This window comes from Castor canadensis, chromosome 9, assembly GCF_047511655.1.
Source record: "Castor canadensis chromosome 9, mCasCan1.hap1v2, whole genome shotgun sequence".
In the NCBI taxonomy this organism is placed as follows: domain Eukaryota; kingdom Metazoa; phylum Chordata; class Mammalia; order Rodentia; family Castoridae; genus Castor; species Castor canadensis.
Window position 1 is genome coordinate 76,675,920 of NC_133394.1, and position 22,831 is coordinate 76,698,750.

General features: G+C 41.3%; 1 protein-coding gene across 3 annotated transcripts in view; it reads right to left on the reverse strand.

The window, feature by feature from the left end:
• Positions 1–16,389, reverse strand: part of Fnip2 (folliculin interacting protein 2) — a 124,180-nt gene extending 107,791 nt beyond the window's left edge. For 2 of the 3 annotated variants that reach the window (XM_074041733.1, XM_074041730.1), the window contains exon 1: positions 16,233–16,389. In XM_074041733.1, the coding sequence (XP_073897834.1) occupies positions 16,233–16,336 (104 nt within the window). In that variant the 5' untranslated portion in view covers positions 16,337–16,389. Of the gene's footprint in view, positions 1–1,763; positions 1,844–16,232 lie in introns of all 3 variants that reach the window. The other variant, XM_074041734.1, reaches the window with a different exon arrangement.
• Between the last annotated feature and the right edge of the window lie 6,442 nt (positions 16,390–22,831).

Genomic DNA, 22,831 nt, shown 5'->3' on the forward strand with positions numbered 1-22,831 from the left:
TTTTTAGAAAACAGAAAAAGAATTCACAGAGTAAAGATGTGGAGGATGGCTATAGAAGATTCTTACCAAACTAAGCTGTATTCTTTGGAAACTAAAAATCACTGCTAACTCTCATTAACTATGTGTACAGACATAATGTATTAGTGAAATAAATACTTTGATATTCACAAAAATGCAAGTGGGAGGCCTGACTTCAGAGAGCCCCTGCACCTGTAATCGCACATGACCCATGCACTAGTAAAACCAGCTGTTGTAGCTTTGGATGTGAGAAGCCAAAATAGTATTTTTATTCAACTGAATCTCCTATGCAATTAATTATTTTACTACGTGAACTACATTCATATACAGGTAACAGCATGAAGTTAATACAATACTTATCTTGGCGGAAAAGTGGATTAGGTCCAGAAGACAGAGGGACAGATACACAAACGTGTCTCTGGAAGAAGTACAACAGAGTAGTTTTTTCAGTGATGGGTGTGAACACTGAACCTTATTTTCTTTACTGATCTGGATAAGAGGCTGGCCAGCACAGGCCTTATCTATAGATAGCACTGAACCTTTTTTGACCAGAAGAAATGCCTAAGTACAGGGAACAACAGAAAGTTGTTCTGTAAACAGATAAATGGCAAAAGAGGGTCAGCCCAGGCAGAGGTCAGATCATTTGGGGTAGAGATGAGTTTTGCTATGCATTACAAGGATGTAAGTATAGTGTTCCTTGCTCCCAATGTATAATCTAGTTAGTGTTTGGGTGGTAGAATGTGTTAACCGCCATTTAAGAAGAGAGGTACTTAGCTCAGGAGTTGAGAGAGACCGGTATGTCCTCTAACAGGTGGCAGCTGAACTGAGTCTGGAAGAACAAGCAGAATTTCAACAAAATAATTTGGAGGAGGGAAAGAAAAAGAAAAGTCTCAGAGAGCAAGACAGTAGATATCCTTAATATCTCCCCTGACAACTACAGCCTCATGAACATTATTACCTGGAGCATCCAACTATACCTCAGATTCAACATGTACAAAACGAAGTGTATATATTCTCTCTGAAAACACAGTTCTCTTTATAACGTCCCTATGTTATTAATTATGCTATCATTCTCCCAGGTTACTCAGGCTCAAAGCCTGTAAGTTATTTTATGTGCTATTTGTTTTTATTGTTTACTTCCTCACGTTTACATGCTATCCAGTTTTCCCTTGAATATGCCCTTGACACAGCTCCTTTAGGTCCCCAAAGAAGCAGCAGCAATGGATGCCACTGTAAACCCATAATTAATTACATGCTGAACTTGATGTAAATCTCAGCCTCAAACTGGACCAGGCTTTAAAACTTCATGGACAGGATGGAAAATCCCAGCTCTGAGAATTTTAGGAAACCCAGAACCTAAACCAGTATAGCTCAAAAGACCTCCTCCTATACCCCCCTAAGCCCACAAAGAAATCTCTAACGTACCACTCTGATGGTGAGAAAGAACCCCTCTGAGAATGTCACCCAGCAAGGAAGGAGGAGTGGGGAGGAGGAAAAAGACGAGGGGAATGAAATCTACTTGCCCAAATGTTTAAGGCCCATTTAGTCAAGGACCCACATCCCAGAATTTTTGTTCATTCATTCGTTCGAGACAGAGTCGCACTACATAGCCCAGGCTAGCCTCAAACTCACTATCCTCCTGCCTCTTCTTGCCAAGTGCTAGGATTACAGGCATGCACCACCATGCCCGGCTCCAGATATTTTTTAAATGGGGCAAGAATAAAGTTGGACATAGTGTTGCATACCTGTAAACCCAGCTATGTGGGAGGCACAGGCAGGAGGATCATAGTTGAGGCTGGCCCAGGGAAAAAGCATGAGATCCTATCTGAAAAAAAAAGTGAGAAAGGGGTAAGAAACAGGATCTTCTAAACAGAGTGGTGATAAATAACAGATTAATAACACTTCGTAATGTGAAGGAGTACAAACTATATGTCTAGACTGTGTATCTTATCCTCAAGGATAATTGTACCCCTCCCCACTAAAACATCTCTTTTTGAGTGAACCTGTGAGGGAAAATGGTGAGCTGGAGGCCCAGTGCCTTGCACATAAAGGTTTCTAAAATAATTACAGGCTGGGGTATAGCTCAGGATAAGAGCTCATGCCAGCATGTGAGAGGCCCTGGATTCAATACCCCAGTCAAAATAAAATAAAAGAGTAGACAGTTCTAACACATTGTGACAAGACTTTAACCCAGAGGAAGTTACCTACTATGGTCTAGTAATTAGATCACAATCATTCTCACAACTGTTAAACTTGATGTAGTTCTGAGAAGAACCCTCCTTCTAACCAGCATTAAACCTGCTAGTTAAGCATGCTGGCAGGTCAGATCCAGTTCAAGACACCTCATGTTGCTGCTTCTGTGTTAAACACAATATTAATTTTTTAACAGTCCTAGCTGTAAACTCACTATGAGGCTGCAGGAATGCAAAAGCAGCACGAAGTTGAGCACAGTACCACATGCCTGTAAAGCTTGTGATGTCAGCACTCTGGGAGGCAGGATAAGGCAGGAGGATTGCAAATTCTAGGTCACTCTGGGCTACATGCAAGATGCTGTCGCAAGGAGAAAAAAGAGCAGCATGACAAGTCACTAGCTATGAGATCAAAATGCAGTGCAACCTGGATTTGAAGGGACAAAGACTACAAAGTGGCAGACACAAGATGAACAAATGATAAAGCGGGGATCGCATCTACTGGCACTTGGCTGCTTTTTAATAGCACTAGTGGAGCAGGCAGAGGCTGTACACGCCCCTTGGTACAGTATCTGAACTAACACCCCCATGCAATTAGAGCAGTACTTAGTACTGTGTAAGATAAGATTTCTGAACAATTTTTGTCCTAGCTTCTGATACATCTGCTCTCCCTCCCTGCCCCCCTTTCAATGCCCACTTCTCTGTAACTGAATTACTCAGAGCCTTCAAACACAAAATCATCTCTTGGAGTAGGTCTGGAATTTAAGGATATAGCCACACTGGCTCTTTGCAAATGTTTGTGAAATAAACCAAAAGAAGTGGACAAAAATCATAGAAACAACTCTTGGAATAAAAGATGCTCCTGAGATGTAAAAAGGTTATCTATATTTCTGGTAGATCTATCAAGCATGAATTTAGCCGCAGCTGGGAAGAAAGCTAGCACGATGGCAGCGTGGTGTTTCCAGCTTGTCTGAGTTTGTCCTCCCCTGTGGAGATGACAGTCTGGGATGGAGGAAAAAGAGGGTTGCTGGTGTCCACTAGGTACACATGTGGAAGCTGACACCAACACGGGAGTGAAGTGGAGTAGTACCATTCCTTTCCACCACTCACACTGCAGCACCTTCAGGGAAGGACCCCCAGCAGAAGTCAAGCTACTTCAACTTCCTTGCAATTTTGAGGTCACCTGAGGATGGGATTAACACAGGGGAGCAGCTGCAGGGAGGGATAGGTAGTATTTACAGTTCTGGAGTCCTCAGGAGTCAGGTGCCACTTACTGAAGCTCTGAGTGTTACAACTGACATTTGTCACCTCTAGTCTTCAGACAACCTTGCAACACAGGTGATTTTATATCCATTTTACAGATGAAAAAACTCAGAAAGATTACTGACACTCAGAGAATATGCTGGAGACATCTCTCCATTTACACTCTGGGGTTACCTCAATTTAAAAGCTATCATGTGGCCAGGGACCAGTGGCTCACTCCTGTAATCCTAGCTACTCAGGAGGCAGGGTTCAAAGCCAGCCCAGGCAAATACTTCTTCAAGACCCTATCTCGAAAAAAAAAAAAAAATCACAAAAAAAAGTGGTGGTGGAGTGGCTCAAGGGGAATGCTATAAGTTCAAACCCCAGTACCACTAAAAAAAAAAAAAAAAAAAAAAGCCATCATACTTGCAGGAAGGCCCATTCTAGCCCTCATGAATCTGACTTAGTCCACTCATCATCATCCCAGGAATACCTAAGGAACTTTCTTCATCTCTCTGAACTCTATTCATCTAGCCCTACTTTTTTAAGAAGCTTCCCTTTCATCTTAATCTGATTTTACAGACGTGTTCCTCATACTACTTCATATTGTCAGTGTTTTCTACACTTGATATTTATTATTCACACAATTAATAGTAAGTTCCCTAAAAATAGTATTTAGATTTCATGCTTTCTCTTAAACCTCACAGAATCTCAATTTCTTAGGTTATTCAAATATTAATCAGCAGAGGAAATACAGATCATGTATTAGTAAACAATTGACTAGAGTTTGAATCCCCAATGTTAACCATTCAAATGCAAGCAAGCTTCAATAAATTATTTTTCCATTTATATATCATTATAAATTTATAATCTATAAATTAGCTAAAAAATACCTACCCTAAATGAGTAACTGTGAGACATAGTGAAAGTACTCAGTATGATGGCCAATTCCTTTCTACAAATATTGGGGGTAGAGGAGGAGTTCCCTTAAAATTCTTGGGAAGGAACTATTTATAGGCAGCTTAAAAGATTTCAGAGAAGCTATCTTCAGACATATGCTATAATTATGTCTTCACAAATTAACAAGGTTTACAATAGGGAAATACATTTCTTAAACCATAAATACATGGTCATTTCCATTATAAAAGAATTTTTCCAAATTTTAATATTTTTGCCCACGAAATTTTATAATGGAAAAGTATTTATATTTTTCTCATAAAAAGACATTTGCCCACAATCATTACCCCATCACATCAACTGTTCTTTAACTATTTTTCTCTTTCTCTTTCTAGTTTTTGGTCATACGTTTGCATATCTGCTAACATATTCACCATCTGGATATCAATTAGTGTTTGTTTTTTTTCATTTAACATATCAAACATTTTATATCAATAAACTTCATAATCACTTGACTGTCACATAATATCCTGTGAAGCTAACATTATTTAGCTACTTTCTTATTGTATAACTGGTATTTTTATTATTATAATAATAAAACCTAAAGAACATCCTTATATACAGACTTTTTTAAAAAATATCTTCCTGCACATATGAATAAAATAAAAAAAGACTCAAAAACTAAAATAAATAAATAAATAAAAATCTTCCTGCACAGACATTTTTTTCTTTTAAATTATTGTGTCAAAAATGAATGTGCAGGCTGGAGGCGGCTCAAGTGGTAGAGCACTTGCCCAGTGAGTACAAACCCTGGAGTTCAAGCCCCAGCAACACCAATAAAAAAAAAAAATGTACCTTTTTATGTCTAGACAGCATTGCCAAAATAGAACTCAAAAGACTTTAATAATCTAAACAAACAGTGAACTAGACAAGTGATCAACAACTACCAAGAGCAAGTTACGGTGCAAGCTTTGTCACGATGCCTCTGGTACTGCTTCTTTAGGGTTCTTTAAATCACCTCTACTAAACAGCAATGGTCACAGGTTGTGGGTAAGAGCGTAAGTAGATGCAACCTCTCTGGAGGGCAATTTGTTAGAAATTATCTTAGAAATACACGTGAGCTTATGCATAAGGATATTCTGACCAGGAAGTTCACCAATTCTAACAAAACAGCCTGAAAACAATCTAAATAATCCATCAATAGGAGACTAGTTAAAATGCTTGGCTGCATACTAAAATCACCGAGAGGATTTCATAAAGACAGAAAGCATCAGGCCAGTCCAATTAAGTCAGGATCTCTGAGAGAGAAGTCTCGGCATTTAAATCTCTCGAGAGACTTTAATGTCAAGCCCAACTTAAGAACTACTGGGATAAGTGTTAAAGATGTGTACAGTCAAAGGAAATCAAGATGGCTATTAGCAAAGTGCAAAACTGTGCGTACAGCAGCTGCCATTCTGTGTAAGGGAAAGAAAATACGTTTTCTTGTATTTTGCATATAACACTTCTGAAGGATACAAAAGAAATTGGTATAATAATGAGAAGAGGAATTACAAGTGTGAAGAGACCTACATTTCAACATATTTTATATGTTTGATTTTTTTAGACAGTGTGTTTGAAAATGAACAATCTTGAATAAAATTAAATTCATATATAAACAATTTTCAGGAACACAAGAGACTGAGTAATAATATATATGCATGTATATGTATAGCATCCCATAATAAGGACCAGCTACCAACGTTTGCAGGCTCCTCCATGGATCTTTGCACCCTTAGAAAGAATCAAATAGCCACCAGGAGTCCATCTTTGCCCTCTAGGCAGGGCCAGTAGTTTCAGCCATCTCCTCCTGCCCTAGCAACTAACTTATTTAATATACTATTATAAAGCAAACAGTCATTGCCTGATATGCTTAGACAAAATGTTTACTCATGAGCCACCATTAATGATATGTTAGTCTGGAGTATACTCTTCTTAAGGAACAAATCAGATTCATAAATCCATCCTTTTTTTGTGTGTGTGGTATTGGAGTTCGAACTCAGGGCTTTGTGCTTGTGACGCAGGCGTTTTACTGCTTGAGCCACACCTCCGGCCCCATAAATCCATTTTTAAATTAGTTTTTCAAATGGAAAAATCCTACATGGAAAGCAGAGATGATGTCAGATTCTTTGTAAAGCACTCACTTCATGCAGAGAGTCTCTGCAGGGTTTAGCCTACCAATACTGTTTTCACAATTCAGAGTGATATATCTTAAAGTTGATAGAAGCAATTTTGTTCGGTTTCAATCTCCTCTATTTGTTTACCAAGCCACATAAGACTTCAAATGAATTGAAACGTACGTAGAACAGAGGTCTACATTACCGAGACACTTACGAATGTCATAGCTTCAGAGATATTAGTTAAGATATTACTTTTTCAGGGTCTCATTTCTGATAGCTGGCAGGTTTTACAACTATGTCTCATATATATTACTTAAGCAACTATCCTTTAGGTTTTCTTTGGTGTGGGAGGCTGGTCAATCCATTCTTTAGAACACCTTATCCTACCTTTCCTTTTTTTTTTTTTTGGCGGTACTGGCATTTGAACTCAGGGCCTCATGCTTGCTAGGTAGGCACTCTACCACTTGAGTCACCCACCCAGCCCTGGTTTGTGTTGGGTATTTCGAGATAGGGTTTTGTGAACTATTTGGCTCAGCTGGCTTCAAACCTTGATCCTCCTTATCGCTATCTCCTGAGTAGCTAGGATTACAGGCGTGAGCCTTTGGTGCCTGGCTATCCTATCATTTTGGTAACAGAAAAACAATTCACTGGTATTAATGGAAATAAGAACATTTCTTTGAGTTGCTATAGCAAGATTTCTTTTTTGTTGTTTTTGTTTGTTTTGAGACAGGGTCTCACTAAATAGCGCAGCTGGCATGGAACTCTCAATTTAAGTGCTTCAGCGTTCCTGAATGCTGAGTTTATGGGTGTGTGCAACCACAAAGATTTCTTTTTTTAATATCATAATGCATGTCAGTAACATCAAAAAAAAAAAAAAGGTGATTTCCCACTAAAAACACTACTGTTTCAAGAAATCAAATTCTAGGATCCTGGGGATCTGGCTCAGTGTTAAGAGTGCTTGGCTAGCATTAGGACCTGGGTTTGATCCTAGCACTGCAAAGGAAAAAGAAAAAAAGAGGGAAAGAAGGAATCAGATTTTGGTTCTGGAATCCTAAAGACCCTTTAAGGTCTTCCATTTTCAAAGCTGTTCACTTATCAGATATTTAATTGCCAACTTCCTGCCAAACACTGCATTAAGCTATAGACACAGCGGCAAGGCTAGGATTTAGAATTCTTACATCTAGGCTCTAACATTACATGTACCTTTTCTTGTTTCGTGAACAGTTAAAGTACAAGTTTTAAACTTAAAAGATCTGTGACATCAAATTTAAAAGGTATTGTTACAATTTCTCAATCTTACAAAAGAACTTAGATAAATGAAGATAGATAATTAAGAGCTTAATCATAACAAACATTAATTTTTCCCCAGAGCCCTGAAGATTTTGACTGATAGATAGAAAAAAGAAAATGTCCAAATTTCTCAGCACAGGGTGAGAGATGGGTGGCAGTGTGAAACACCGATTTGCTGAAGGCAAAACTGACTAGAGTGTTTATCTTATTGCTTCTTCTTAGTACATCCTAAACAGACACCTGCTTCATCTCTTGAGGAACGTACAGGTTAACATCTAACTTGTCTTCAACTTGTGAAGAAACAGAGTTGCCATAACAACGGGCAACACTGTCCTTACTGGGAGTTAGACTGAAGTCACCACCACACATCTGTCTGCCTCAGCTTTGGTGAATGAATTTCTACTGCTCCAGTGCCCACTCTCATTTAGACCCTGTGTGAATTGGTTTTCACTTTCTATTAGACATCAGTAAATAATAAAATAGTGATGATCATTAAAGGATATATCAAATACAGACATGGTATTATGATTAAAAAGTCTTGTGATAAAAATCATCTTCATAAAGCAATATATACATCTTTTTGTACCACTATGCTAGGCAAATTCTAGAGTATAATCTACAAATTAAGCAAGATCACAGGAACAAATAACTAGAAAAATATTCTAAAAACGTATAGAAATAAAAAGAATATAGCTCAGGAGAAGAACTGATCATCAGGACTCCAGACTCAGGTTAATATCACGTAACAGAATCTATGTGGTAGAAAGGACACTTGCTCTGCACCACTATCCACAGCATTACAGCACCAATGGTTACATTTTTATTGCACTTAATATATTGTATTATTTGGGTGCAAACAAAAAGTACAGTAAGAAAAAAATATGGAGCATAATGTGTAAGAAAGCACATTGTCTTTTTCAGAAGTCCATTATAAAGGCAGCTGGACAGATTCTGGCTGAACACAAGAGGGAGGCCAGCCCATCTCCTTCCACCCCTCCACCACCTCCCATCCGAGCATTGCTTACAAAAGTGCCTGTGTGGCCAGAGTGAGTGAGTCATGGAAGTCCCGTTTACAGATGGGGTGGGGTGGAGGGAAATCACTATTATTTGCCCAGTTAGCTGGAAAAGTCCATCCTGTTTTTCCTCTTTTACATAATACCCACTTTTTACAAACCTGAGATAAAAAGATGCCTGGTAAGTGGGAGCTCATCAAAAAGTTCAGCGCTCTTACATTCAGAAGAACCTTCTATTACAGCCAAGGACATGATTACACAGTCCAGGCCTAACAAGTCACACAAGCAAAGAATTTGTACAATCAGTATAAAACATGTGTTCCTTTTTGCACACACCAAGCAAAACAGCAGCTAGAGAAATAAAGCATGTTACCAGTTTCCAAATAAGACTCACCCACCGAGAGCTCATGCTGGCAGCCCAAGTGTTTCACGAGGGCAAGAACAATCTTTTTAACAACTTCCTTTGCCAAGGAAACACAAATACAAAGTGGCTTCCTTAAGTTGACCTTAGAAGAAAACCATGAGAAACACAATCTAAAATAACAACAATAAAAACAATGTTCTGCTTGGAGCTATACACTCTGTGCACTAAAAGACTACTTGCCCTGGTCCATCTTTCAATACCAACTACTCAATTAAACAGCAATGTATAACGTGACAAAGTCACACTTCAGGACATAAAAAAATACAGAACACGTTTCAGCTTTGCAAAATGTCTAATTAAGCCAGGCACGGTGGTTTGCACCTGTAATTCCAGCACTCAGAAGGCTGAGGGAAGAGAACTAAAAGTTCAAGGCCAGTCTGTGCTGCACAGTAAGATGCTATCTCAAAAAACAAACAAACAACAACAACAAAAAAAACGACACCAAAAACCTAATCCAGGTATCTCATCTAAAAAAGCTGTATTACTCTTCCCTAAACAAAACACACGCAGTCAGCAACTAAACTGCTCTGAGCCTGGGTGAAGAGCACACAGGAGCTCAGAAGCTCAGGTAAAAATTCTGCACATGCCAGGTGCCTGTGGCTCTCACCTCTAATCCTAGCTAGTTGGGAGGCTGAGATCAGGAGGATCATGGTTCGAGACCAGTTCGAGACCCCATTTCCAAAATAACCACAGCAAAATGGAGGCATGGCTTAAGCTGGCAAGCACCTAAGCCCTGAGTTCAAACCCCAGACACACCAGAAAGAAAAAAAAATGCACATATGTATTCCTATAATCAATAACATCACCAATTACTTGGCTTCCTAAGTCTTGTGATGAACTTAGGTTTTAACAACAGGAACAATCAGTTATCTTAACAAAGAGGTAACATTCTTTTTTAAGAATATGTGCTACCAAAGGGAACATATAAAGATGAAAAATTCTATGGAGTTTTCATTCAAATTAGGTTTCTCCAAAACATTGTCTTACCCTACTCTCTTTAGAGTATAAAATGCTCTAAAGAGTATTTGGCATTCAAAAAAATTTCAGTAACAAAAGCAACACATATTCATTAGAGCAAAATTCAAAACTACTGACAAAAAAGGATCAAATACCAAAGGATTATTTCCACTACCCCTTGGTACCTACTGTTGATGCACTGACATACAGGGCTGCTTGCACTCCTCATCTGGACATGCATAGCCGCAGACTCCTGTCTGTCTGTCTGTCTGTCTGTCTATCTATCTATCTATCTATCTATCTATTTTTGTAGCACTGGGGTTTGAACTCACGTTTGCTGGGCAAGCGCTCTACCACTTGAGTCACTGCCAGCCCACAAACTCCTCTTTAAATGCTAGTCATCTCAATGTAAATTTTGCTTTTACTTTTTCTACTGAGATCACGTTCATGTGGCTGTGTCATTTTGTTTAAGCAACTTCCGCCTTTGGTTAAATAGGATTTTATTTTTGATAACTTATTGAGAAAAAGAAGGCCGCTAATTGGAGAGGGGATAAGAGAGGATAATGGAGGTGAGTATAATCAAAGTACACTATAGATATGTATGAAAATGTCACAGGAAACACATTTTTTACAGTAATATTCACTAATAATTTTTTTGTTTAATAAAGTCACTGAAAAATGGACTGTCAGATCATTGCCCTGCACAACAAAATGTGTTTTATTATTGATATGGTGTGACTTCAGAACACACTGCCTGAAGTATCTAAGATTCAGCACTGAGAAGTGAACTATAGCTCTAGACTGTAAATTCCACAAAAGTGGGATTCCATCCATTCCATTAAATAAATAAATTTTGAATGAAACCAAACTTGCAAATATTTTTTTAAAAACCAAATATACCAGCTTCCTAACAATATTACTGAATGCACAGTCACTTCTGTACAAGTCTGAATTCTGCTGCATGTCTGTAACACCACTCTGAAAACTTAGGGTCTGTGTTTCATCATCAAGGCTAAAAAAATAGAAGACATGCTAGCAGTGGTGGTACATACCTGTAATCTCAGCTACTCAGGAGGCAGAGACAGGAGAATTACATCTGAGGCTGGCAGGGCAAAAATGAGAGACCCTATACGGAAAAACAAACTAAAGCAAAAACGGCTGGAAGTGTGGCTCAAGTGGTAGAGCACTTGAAGTACAAAGCCCTGAATTCAATCCCTAGCACCACCAAAAGAAAAAAGAAAATGGCTCAATTTTAGTAAAACCTCAATAGGAATCTTGTTGAACTCCATTACCTGAAAGGAACTGTGAAAACTTAAAATCAGTTTATATTGCATTTTATTCTTTCAATCTCATTTTAGTGCCGCCTTACCACTTTATTACACACAACTGGTGCTATCACTTCACAAATGACTAAAATTTGAGGACCAGAGAAAATGCAGTCTTCTTGGGTATCATGTCAACATGTTCCCATACCTTTTTGCTTTCCTAATTTCTGTAAATAGGGTCTCACATTTATGCCCAGGAAAGCCTGGACCTGTGGTCCTCCTATTTACATTTCCTGCCTGGCTTGAATGAGGCAATGCACCATCATGGTCAACTTCTATTGTATGAGATGGGGGTCTCATGAACTTTTTGCCCAGGCTGGCCTTGAAACGCAATCCTCCTGATCTCTGCAGTCGGTGGGGTTATAGGACAGAGCCACTGCACCCAGCCCAAACTGTATTTTTTTCCATAATACTCTCCACCTTATCTCAGAAAAACTTCATTAGAAATGTGTGCACCCTGGGGACTGGCAGTGAGAGGGAAGTTGCAGTCCTGCCCTCATTCACACCAAGGACCAGAACAGCTCTTAACTCTGTACTGAATGTAAAGTTTTACTATCAGTGTTAGAATTACATGTTTGTTATAGTTTCCAGGGTGTTGTCTGTTGTTATTCACCCTACTCTGTAACAAACTGTTGTCCTTTAGATTGTGAACTCAAGTAGGCACACAACACCAGTGGCTTACCTGGATTTGTGCAGGTGGGGCACCCAGCCATAGCACGTGGGCATCAGCTGCTATTTGATAATGATGATAAGTGGATTAAATCATATTTATCCTAACCCTGTAACAGATTACTTCAATTCCCTCTAACAGAACAAATGGGGATTAGCACTAACTAGGCCATTTGGCCTTAGGTACAAGGACTGGAAGGAGGAAGTAGAGCTCACTCTCTGGCATTTACTACTACATATTACCCTGCAGCTGCCACACTTCACTGACTTCTCACATCCCAGGTGATACACATGCTCACTTCATTAACTGATCCAAAAGAACACAATGGACAGCCCATCTTTTTCACCTCCTTGGTTCACTAAGCTACCAGAGACTTTTAAAAACAAAACATCTGAAGATAATGCTTCAACTAGCATGTGTGAAGCTCTGGGTTCAACCCTAGTACAAGTTCAACCAAAAAATAAATAAATAAATAAACTTGGAACTTGAACCAGACATATAACTCATACCATGGCTTGAAAAAAGAGTTCTAAGCAAACATACTGGCCTTAAATTCGAGGAAATCAAGAACTCAATTCTATTTCTGACTTGAGACACTGTACAAATCATTTTCTGATCCAAATTCATCCTTCTGGAGCAAAAGGTTAATCAAATAAAAACTTCTACATCAAGTAATTAAAAGTAAAAAGCATTCTAAAGACCAGCAAGCAGAGAACCCGCTCAAATTTCAACAATCACAGTACAATTTTAAGATTTTAAACAGGGTTTAAACTTCACAGACACCATAACCATGTCATGCTCTTGACTTCTTCACTTAAATCTGTAAATTCAATCTTTTTTATTCCTTTTCTGCCTTCCTAAAAGCTTTTTTCCTCAAACTATGAAAAGGGCTTTTTCTTAAGATCCTCAACAAAAAACACTAGAAGAAATTTTGACTGTAAACCTCTTTGTAGGTGAAATACCTGAAAGTGAAAAGACCTGAAAATGACTTGTGATACAAGCTACTTACATTAGACAACAAGCTTGCCTCTCATACAGAATGTGAAAACTGGGGGGATGAGAGAACAGCAAGAAACCCAGAGAACAGTAAGGAAACCCCAGCCACACTAGGAGGTATAGCTCAATGACAGAGCCCTTGTTTAGTCTGCCTGAGGCCTGGATTCCTCCCCCATATCATAAAAAGAAAAGAAGGAAGGAAGAAACCTACAAGAGAGACTAGGAAGCACACAAAAATAAACAGACATCATGCTGGGTGCAGTGGTACACATTTGTACTCCCAGCACTGGATCACTGGGAGGCTGAAACAAGAGGATCATGAGTTCAAGGCCAGCCTGAGTTACATCATAAGGCCAAAACAAAAGAGTAAGCAGACATCAAAGGCAAAACAATTCTGAGAATGGGAGAAAAGTTTAAAATAACGAATAAAAGTTCATCATGGACAGAAAAGATATAAAAGGTTTCCACAAACTATCAAATAAAAACCAAAAACATAAAAACTGGACCTTTTGTTTAGGTTTTCACCAAATATGCTACAAAACTGCCCAAAAGTCACCTGAATTCTCAAAGGAGCTTTCACTCTCCAGATCTACAAGTTACATACGGCATTTAAATGCATTAAAGAATACAAATTCATGTTAGGAATACTCAATTTTTAATTAGTTAATTTAAAAAAAATTTTTTTTTTGCCTTGCTGGATAACCCAGGGCCTTGAGTGTGCCAGGAAAGTGCTAAACCACTGAGCAACACCCCAACACAGAATACCTGATTTTTCTTTTTTGGGGGGAGGGGGAGGAGAAGTGGGGTTTGAACTTGAGCCACTCCATCAGCCCTTTTTTGCGATGAGCTTTTTTCGAGATAGGGTCTTGCTAGCTATTTGCCTAGGCGAACAAAGATCCTCCTGAGTAGGTAGGATTACAGGCGTTGGACCTTAATTTATACATACTTACTCAACTATCAAAGACAGCCAATGGCCTGGATGAGGCACCCTCTTTCCCAAAAAGCACAAACCAGCTCCTACTTAATAAAACCAGTGCAAAATGAAACACAAGTGTATTATTTTTTAGATGCAGAGGGGGAGGTTTTCCAGGAAGGTTTTCTGAAAAGAGTCACAGAGCATCTAGGACTTAGGACAGGTAAAGGGAAGCAGAAGGAAAGCCCTGTTCAGGTGCCTTGGCTTAATCTGGTGCACTGTTTGATTTGTCCCCACCTTCCTGCGTCTTTGCTGACATCTGCTACTTCACCTCTTTCCACTGTGCCCCTTTCAGGAACACTGAGGAAAGCCCTCACCAAGTGGGATATTCAACTGATACCTCCAAATTCTCTAAAAACCTCTACCTCAAAAACTTATACAAAATCCTAATGAGGTCAAGGAAAAAAAAAAAAAAAAACCAGTAGTTGGCACAATTTTCTTGTTCTTCATTACACATCAATGAGAAGCCCAAACACTGCACTGAAAATGTCCCCTAAAGTGGGAATCAATTACCCTATAACCACATTTCTTTTTTGCTGTTGTTCAAAACACAAGTAATTAAACAGGAATGGAGGAAATGGTGGTGGGCAACTAGGCAGGGAATCCAAGAAACAATGACATCTCCACAGCATTCAAATGGCTTTTGAGGTTCTTAGCAAGGGCTGCCAAAACAGAGATCTGTAACATATGTGCCCCTTTCTCCACAGGTGTAATATCCTTGATCCAGCCCAGGTCAGTGAGAGAGAGAGCAGAAGAAATTACACACCCTGGCTCTGAAGTAATTCTAGCATTTTGAGAAGCTACACAGCATCATGAGTAGTCAGAGCAGGCTAAGGCATAGAATTCCCTACCCCAGTTATAAGGGTTCAGTTAGTCTAAAGGAAATATGAGACTATGGTATGCTGAAGTCCTCACAATTTATCCTCCAAACACCACACACACCCACCAAAAATCACTGATGGCTTAATTCTCACATAAGTACAGTTGAGGGACTGTGTATATTTAAAATAAATCAAATTCAAGAAAAGCAAAATACAGAACATAAAAATTAATCCAAAACTCATTTGAAAGTTTCACTTAGAACTTTTGAAAGGTTTATTGTACTAGGTCTAGACTTGTTAGCAACAAATTGCTTTTGTAAGACACTCTGGCTGAAAAACACCTGCCAGAATTGGGAGTGCATGCTGGGTTTAATAATAATAATAATAATAATGATAAGCAACTGTTGAAAACTATTAAAGGTAAAGAAATAACCGTCTCAACGGAGCAGTGCAGAAAGGCAGTATAGAGCATTTTAAGGAATCCTTTAAAACTTAGTCCTTGAAAGCAGAATAGTACATGGATCTCAAAGGCTGATTCCCTACTCACACTGCTCAGATCAAAACGCAGGCTCTGGTTCTTACTTACAGCAGTGTATCCTGAGCAAGCTGCCCAAGTCCTCCACTTGAGGCTTCTCTTTTGTAAATGGAAATGAACAGCACCTACATCACCGCAGGCTTGCAGAAGTAAAGCACTTAAGACGGGAAACGCTAGCTATCGTCATTCGCAGGTGTGCGTTCAGAGGATCGACCGCATACATCACATATGTGCATCGGCTTTGTCAAACTGAAGTCTGAGGCAAATTTCGTAAACGTATTTCCCTCCCTTTCCACACAGCATGAGCACCATCCTTCCAAATGATGTGGAAATTACACACTTTCATGCACCCGTTGGAGAGCTCGTCAGGCAAGACAGAAGAAAAAAATGCCCTTTTGGTGGCTGTTGCTCCTTCACAACTTCAAATTGCTGTCACCTACACAATAGGTCGGAGCTGCCCTCCGAATGACAGCTCACAGTCGGCAGAGCCGGAAAAGGTTCACCCGAGCCCAGCGCCAGCCTCCCTCCCTGCAGGGCCGGGCGGGCGCGCGCCCGGGGACCCCGGGGACGCCGGACAACTCTAAGGCGGGGGAGGAAGCCGGAGGCCCGGAGCACGGACGGCGCCCGGGGGTCCCCTAAGGTCCGGCCACGCCGGCCCGCGATAGCAAGCCCGCCTGCCCGCCCGGCCTGGTGCCCGCACCCCTGCGCGGGTCCCTCGGCCCTCACCTGAAGGCGGGTCCTTCCTTGGGCACCCTGCCTTGGGCGGACGCCGCCGCGCTGCCGCCACTGCCCCTTTTGTTGAAGAGCTTCTGGAGCAGGGTCGGGGCCATGATGCTGCTGCAGCTCCGGCCGCGGCGCTCGGGGGGCCGGCGGCTCAGCGCGCAGCCGGGGGCGGCCGCGGCGGGGCCATGGCGGCGGTGGCGCTGGCGGAGGCGCGGCCACCCGGCCTGGCGCGAGCGCGGGGCCGCTGCGGCGGAGGAGCTGTGCTGCGCGCCCGGGCGGCCGGCGGCCGGTCATATGACGGAGCCCGCCCGCCGCCTGGCGCTGACAGTTACCTCCTGCGGGAGGAGCCCGCAGCGCTGCGCGGCGGCGCGGGAGGAGCGCGGGAGGAGCGCGGCGCCCCGGCGGCGGCCATTGGCCCGCGGCGCCCGCCCCGGGCGCACGTAACCCGCGGGGGCGCGGCCGGAGCGGGCCGGGCGCGCGGGGGCGGGCGGCGCTTAAAGGGGCCGGGCGGGGCCGGGGGCGCAGCTCCGCGCGGGGTGACCCGCAGCCTTCCGTCCCCCGAACAGGAAGGCTGCTGGGCCGATTTTTGTTCTCGGGAGACAAAGCCCCTGAACTTGGGTCCCCGCTTTGTGCAGGTACAGGACTCGCCGTGGAAGCCTGTGCCCGGGAGGGGGTTCTGTGCTCGTGGTTGCTGTTTCCAAGGGCTGTGGCTAGTCACATGGCTCCCCAGGTGCTGGCCGTTCCTTCCGTATCCAGAGTATCCAGAGCACATTCCTCCAGGCTTTTTTTAAAATGTTAAAATAACTCACTTCAAATCACTATCCTGTTTGGCTTCTTGGGCCACGCCGAACCATGATTATATAAAAATTTGTACGTGAAATGTTAAGCCCTTTTTAAATGCATGGAACTCGCTGCAAAGATTTGGAAACTTCAAGAGACACTATTTTATAGCAAGTGATTGCTTTCCTAATGCATACTTGTCGATCAAGGCACACCGAAAATGTTATCAACAGTAGATGCTTGGTTTGGGGGAACAAGGTGTATTGAGTTTATTTTCCTGCCAGTGTCACCCCAGTCCTCCTGAGAATTTCATGTTCTGTGGTGCATGACACCAAAGAGTCTGTGGTTGTGAAGGGCGTTACCACATTCAGAGCAGCTTCTTAATTCATGTTTTATAGCGTTGGGCTCTGAAGTTTTTCGATGGTGGGTGATAGAGCTAAAGTTGGTTAGACCGCAGCCCTGCCTCTCTGACCCTCTTCGTGAGCAGTGCACGGTGACTCACCTGGGCTTTCTTAGACTTGGTCAAAGGAGGACTCTTAGAGACTCAAAAAGGCAGGTGTATTTTCATAAATAGAAGTTATCAAAAATATCAGGGCTATAGCTTAGTGACAGACCCTTCACCCGGCTTGTATTCTGGTTCTATTTTAATTCCCATTACTGTTTTTTATTGTGTGTTTGGGCCTTTGTAAATTTCACAAAGGTAGAGGAAAGGTAGTAGAGACAAACCAGCCTCCCACTCCATCCCTTACTGACAATTTAAGCCCCACTCTACCCCAGCCCTGTTTTTGTTTTGTTTTTGAAACAGGGTCTGGTAACTACCTTTGCCCGATGCCAACCTCAAATTCTCCATCCTTCTCCTTCTGCCTCACAAGTAGCTGAGAATAGAGAGGCACATGCCACTGCGACCAGCTTGCTATTCAGTTATTTTTTTCCTTGAGATTTTAACTGTTAAGATGGTGAATTAGGAGTTCATGCTCGTGGGCAGTTATCCTTTTGCACAACCTACACTGGGCCCTGATTTGCAATTTTGCTGTTTAGTGAGGGTCTGCCTGCCAGGACTGCCAGTATTAACCAGTGTCCTGGATATGGGCCTCATGTACTGAGACTTACAATGCAGTCTCTGGCCATACTGTGGCTGGCAACACATCACCTTTCCTTACTCCATCCTTGGTCAGAAAATGCCCTTTAGTCTCCTAACCAAAGTCTGTGTGCGTCCTATGAGCCTCTTCTGTCAGTTTTATATTGAAGAGGAATTGGACAATGATTGGTTTCAGTTCCAGCACAGTTCAAGTGTACATGATCACCCCAGAGAGGCGATTACAAAAGCATAGCCTGCCCCAGCCAGCATCTTCACCTTGGTCTTGACTTGGCAACTGTGAAGGGACTGTGTATTGACGGCTCCAGAGCAAGACTTCAGTTAAGGAGAACAAGAAACTGAAGTGGTTTACCTCTCTCCTGTCCCCCTTGTTTCCTCTCTGCATCATATTCTTCCTCATCCTACTTTTGTCCACACCTCCTGCTTTGCATTTTTCAAGTGTACAAAAATCCTAGCTAGGGAAGCTCCAAGATACAGCTCTAGACAGCTCTCCCTGACTCGTCATTTTTCTGGCTGGCTTTTCAAGACCTCTACAGAAACCCACTTTTTTGCCTGTCATCCACTGGTGGCTGCCTCATTCCTGAGGCTTGTCATAATCCTAGTCTTCAGCACTGGTTGTATGGCTCTGTGTGGAGCTGTTAGGAGGAACAGGGTATGAAACAATATTCTGAATGCTTGGGGATGACAGAATAACACTAAAACTGGAAAAGGAGACTTGTACAGGGTCTGCTGCCTACATCCTGGTCCATTCTGAGGCCTGGAGACGATCTTCAATTTGTGTATGTTCTGAAAATTATTCTACTTTGACTTCTATTCTACTGTCATGGATACCATTAGTGACTTACCTGATGTCTTGTAACCCCTTCTTCCTAACAGAAGAAGCAAGAAGCAAAGTAGCTGTAGGAAAAGGAGTACTTCTGGAAAGTTTCTTCCCTCTTAATAGAGATATGGGCGTTAGGGTGTTTTTTCTCTTTCGATGTTGTATGTCTGTATATCATGTATATCTGTATATAATGTCTTGGCACAAAACCTACAGGTGAAACCAGGACTGGAGATAGTCAAGCGTTATTGACTCACAATATCTCTATCCTAAGCTGACATTCTCCAGTATATGAGATACTGTTATTATCTGAGTCCAAGAGGAGTCTATGAGAAGTTGATGTCTTTTGTTCTCCCCTGTTGCTTGTTATGTGATAAACCCTTGTCTATCTAACTTTCAGTATGCCAAAGGACGCGTTCATCGATGATGCTAGAAATCGAACCCAGGGCCTCACACATGATAGACAAGAACTATGCCCCTAGATCTATTTTTTCATATACTAAACCATTTCGTAAATCATTTACACAAGCAAGAATAAAAGCACAGAAAGATAATTTGTAAATTTTTTTTTTTTTTGCGGTACCAAGGCTTGAACTCAGCCTTCATCTTGAGCAACTCCTCCACCCCTTTTTTGTAATGGGTATTTTTGAGATAGGGTCTTTCGAATTATTTGCCCAGGCTGGCTTCGAACCGTGATCCTCCTGAGTAGCTAGTATTACAGGCATGAGGCACCAGCACCTGGTTAATATAATGATTTTTAACTTAAACATAGTGAACCCAATTTCCTATTCTGTTTTTCCCTACATTTGAAGGAATATTTACCACAAATGGTCAATGTCCTTTAACTACAACTAACCATTTATCAATCAACATATAAACCATGATCATAATCATCTTATCAATATTGATTTCAGATTTCAAATATGTCTCCAGTAGTTCTAGCTTATTACTTTTGCTCCTTCTTATGCCTGAATAAACAAAAAGCAAAGCTTTTCAAAACTTTAATGCTTCATTCTGTGCTTGAACAGAGCATAGCATTCTTTGCTTCTTGGATGCAAAACACTTTCATTTTTAAATCTATAAGCATCCATTTGAATTAGCAATTTGTTGAATATTTCTATTTCCTTCCATTTGCCTCTGCAAATGCATCTGCCTTTATCATCTGTTGCCTTGCAAACTATAATGAACTGTGTGTGACGAGCAACATGATAAAGTACCAGAGCGCACCACACATCTTTACCATGGCTCAGATTCTTCCTGCAAAATAATGAACAAGGAAGTCATTCCCATTAAATGAGTAACTGGATTACAATACCACATTTCCTTTTTATCCTTAAATGTCTATTGTTGAATCACCAATCCTTGAGTTTGAGAAAATCATCTGGATTGCCATCATCCAAAGACTCACAGTTTAAGATTTCCCGTATCTGATAAATGTCACCATCATCACTATAATCCAAAGTTCCATCTTTCTGCATTCTCTCAGGATGCAGAGAAAACATTCATCACCAATGGCCCTATTCTATTATTTCTAATATTTGAAAATGTTGCCAGGCACCCGTGGTTCACGTCTGTAATCCTAGCTGCTCTGGAGGCAGAGGTGAGGAGGATCGCAGTTCAAAGCCAGCCCAGGCAAATAGTTTGCGAGACCCTATCTCAAAAAACCCAATCACCAAATATTGGGCTGGCGGAGTGGCTCAAGGTGAAGGCTCTGAATTCAAGCCCCAGTAACGCAAAAAGAAAGAAAGAAGGAAGGAAGGAAGGAAATGTTTCCTTTTATTGATTTTCTTCTTTGCCATTATGGGAAGACAATAAAAAATTCTGAATTCTCACCAGTGATTAATAAAAGCTTTAAAATTACAAACAACTCAAAGATAATGTCTCCAGATTTTTTTTATACTCCCTTAAAAGACAATGCAGTATTTGGAGCATTACAATAATAGAGAGGGATAATCTACTGGTGCTGAGGTATCTCACTGTTGAATCAACCTCATGGATGATTCTAGTTTCTGTATCTTATTATTTGTGTCTTTTTTTTTGCAGTACTGGAGTTTGAACTCAGGGCCTCATACTTGCTAGGCAGGCACTGTATCACTTTAGTTACTCTGCCAACACTTATTTGTGTCTTTTCCAGCCTTGTTGAGTAATGTTAAAATAATTCCTTGAATAATGATACAGCAAAGTATTTGAAGGCAGAGAACCACTTGAGTTGGAAGAGGTGAGTCCAGTCTCAAAGTGTAGGCAAAATCACTGCCCAGTTGCTCCTAGTACTACTCTGGGTGTGTGCTGCCAGGGAAGAGGCCCATGGTGCGAAGAAACCAGAGTAGCTAAGGGAGCTGTTTAATTGGTGGTCTGAGCTTTGATAGTTTGAGAGAACATTTTGAGAACTGAGACACACTCACAGATTGTGTGGTAATGGGAGACCCAAAAAAATGTTCCAGGAGCTTTGATTTTGTGTTGAAGAGGTGGATGGATGCCGCAAGGTTTCCTTGACCACACAAGGTTTATGGGTGTGCTGTGAACCACCAAGAGCTGTTTCCAGAGGGCATTTTGTAAAGTCTGGTACCCATCTATCGGTGAAGAAAATTTTGTTGGTGGTGTTAAAGAAGATGCACAAGAATATAATTTGAGAGACTATTTTGAAAATATGGCAAGATTGAAACCATGGAAGTTATGGAAGACAGGCAAAGTGGACAAAAGAGAGGATGTACCTTTGTAACTTTTACTGATCATGATTCAGTTGATAAAAGTTATTCAGAAATACTATCCTACGAGTGGGTATAACTGTGAGGTGACAGGGCCTTTTGTAAATAAGAGACAGGGTCTTCAGGACCACAAAGACGTGGATCTGGCAATATTACTGGTTGTGGAGGAAAGTGGAGGTGGTGGAGGTAATTTTGGCCAAGATGGAAACTTTGGTTCAAAGGAGGCTATGATGGTAGAGATGATGGCAGCAGAGGTGGTTACAGAGGAGGAGGCAGTGGATATAATGGATTTGAAGGTGATGGTGGTAACTATGATGGAGGTCCTGTTTATAGTAGCAGAGGAGACTGTGGTGGCGAATAGGAGTGGTAGACCAGGATATGGGAACAAAGGTGGTGAGTATACTGGTGGTGATGGAGGATATGAAGGTTATACCAAATGAGGAAATTTTGGTGTCAGTTAACTATGGTGGTGGTGGGAGCTATAATGGTTTTAGAAGTTATAATAGACAACAGTAATAAATATGGACCCAGGAGGTTGGCAGTTTGGGTGGAAAAAACTCTAGAAGTCATTAGAGTGGTGATTAATGGATCTGATGGTAGAAGTGGTGGGTATAGTAGCTGATTTTAAAAACAGCAGAATAAGAGCTAACCTTCTTAGCAGGAAAGAGAGCAAGGATTTGTCAAAGCTATAGGAGCTGGCAATCGGTGGCTCACGTTTGTAATCCTAGCTACTTAGAGATCAGGAGGATTGAGATTTGAAGCCAGTCCAGACAAATAGGCTGTGAGACTCCGAAAAAAACCTACCACAAAAAAGGGCTGGTGGAGTGGCTCAAGGTGGAGGCCTTGATTTCAAACCCCAGTACCAAAAAAAGAAAGTTACAGGTTACTTTGAAACAGTTGTCACAAATGCAGTAAAGGAGCTATTAAAATCTGCCATGGAAGGAATGATAATCCATGGTCAGCTTGAACAGGAAACACTTCTTGTTCAGGCCTGCATAGCCCCAGCTGGCAAAAAGGGTAGCTGTTGACCAACGCAATGTAGTGTTGCTTACGTGTACATTCCTGAGGTCTTTTGTCTGCTGAAGCTGTCTTTTCCTTTTTTCTTTTCATGACGTCAGATATATTGCCCTGTAAATTGTGGTAGTACCAGGAATAAAAAAATTGAAGAATCTTTAACTTAAAAAAAAGAAATCACTGTGAT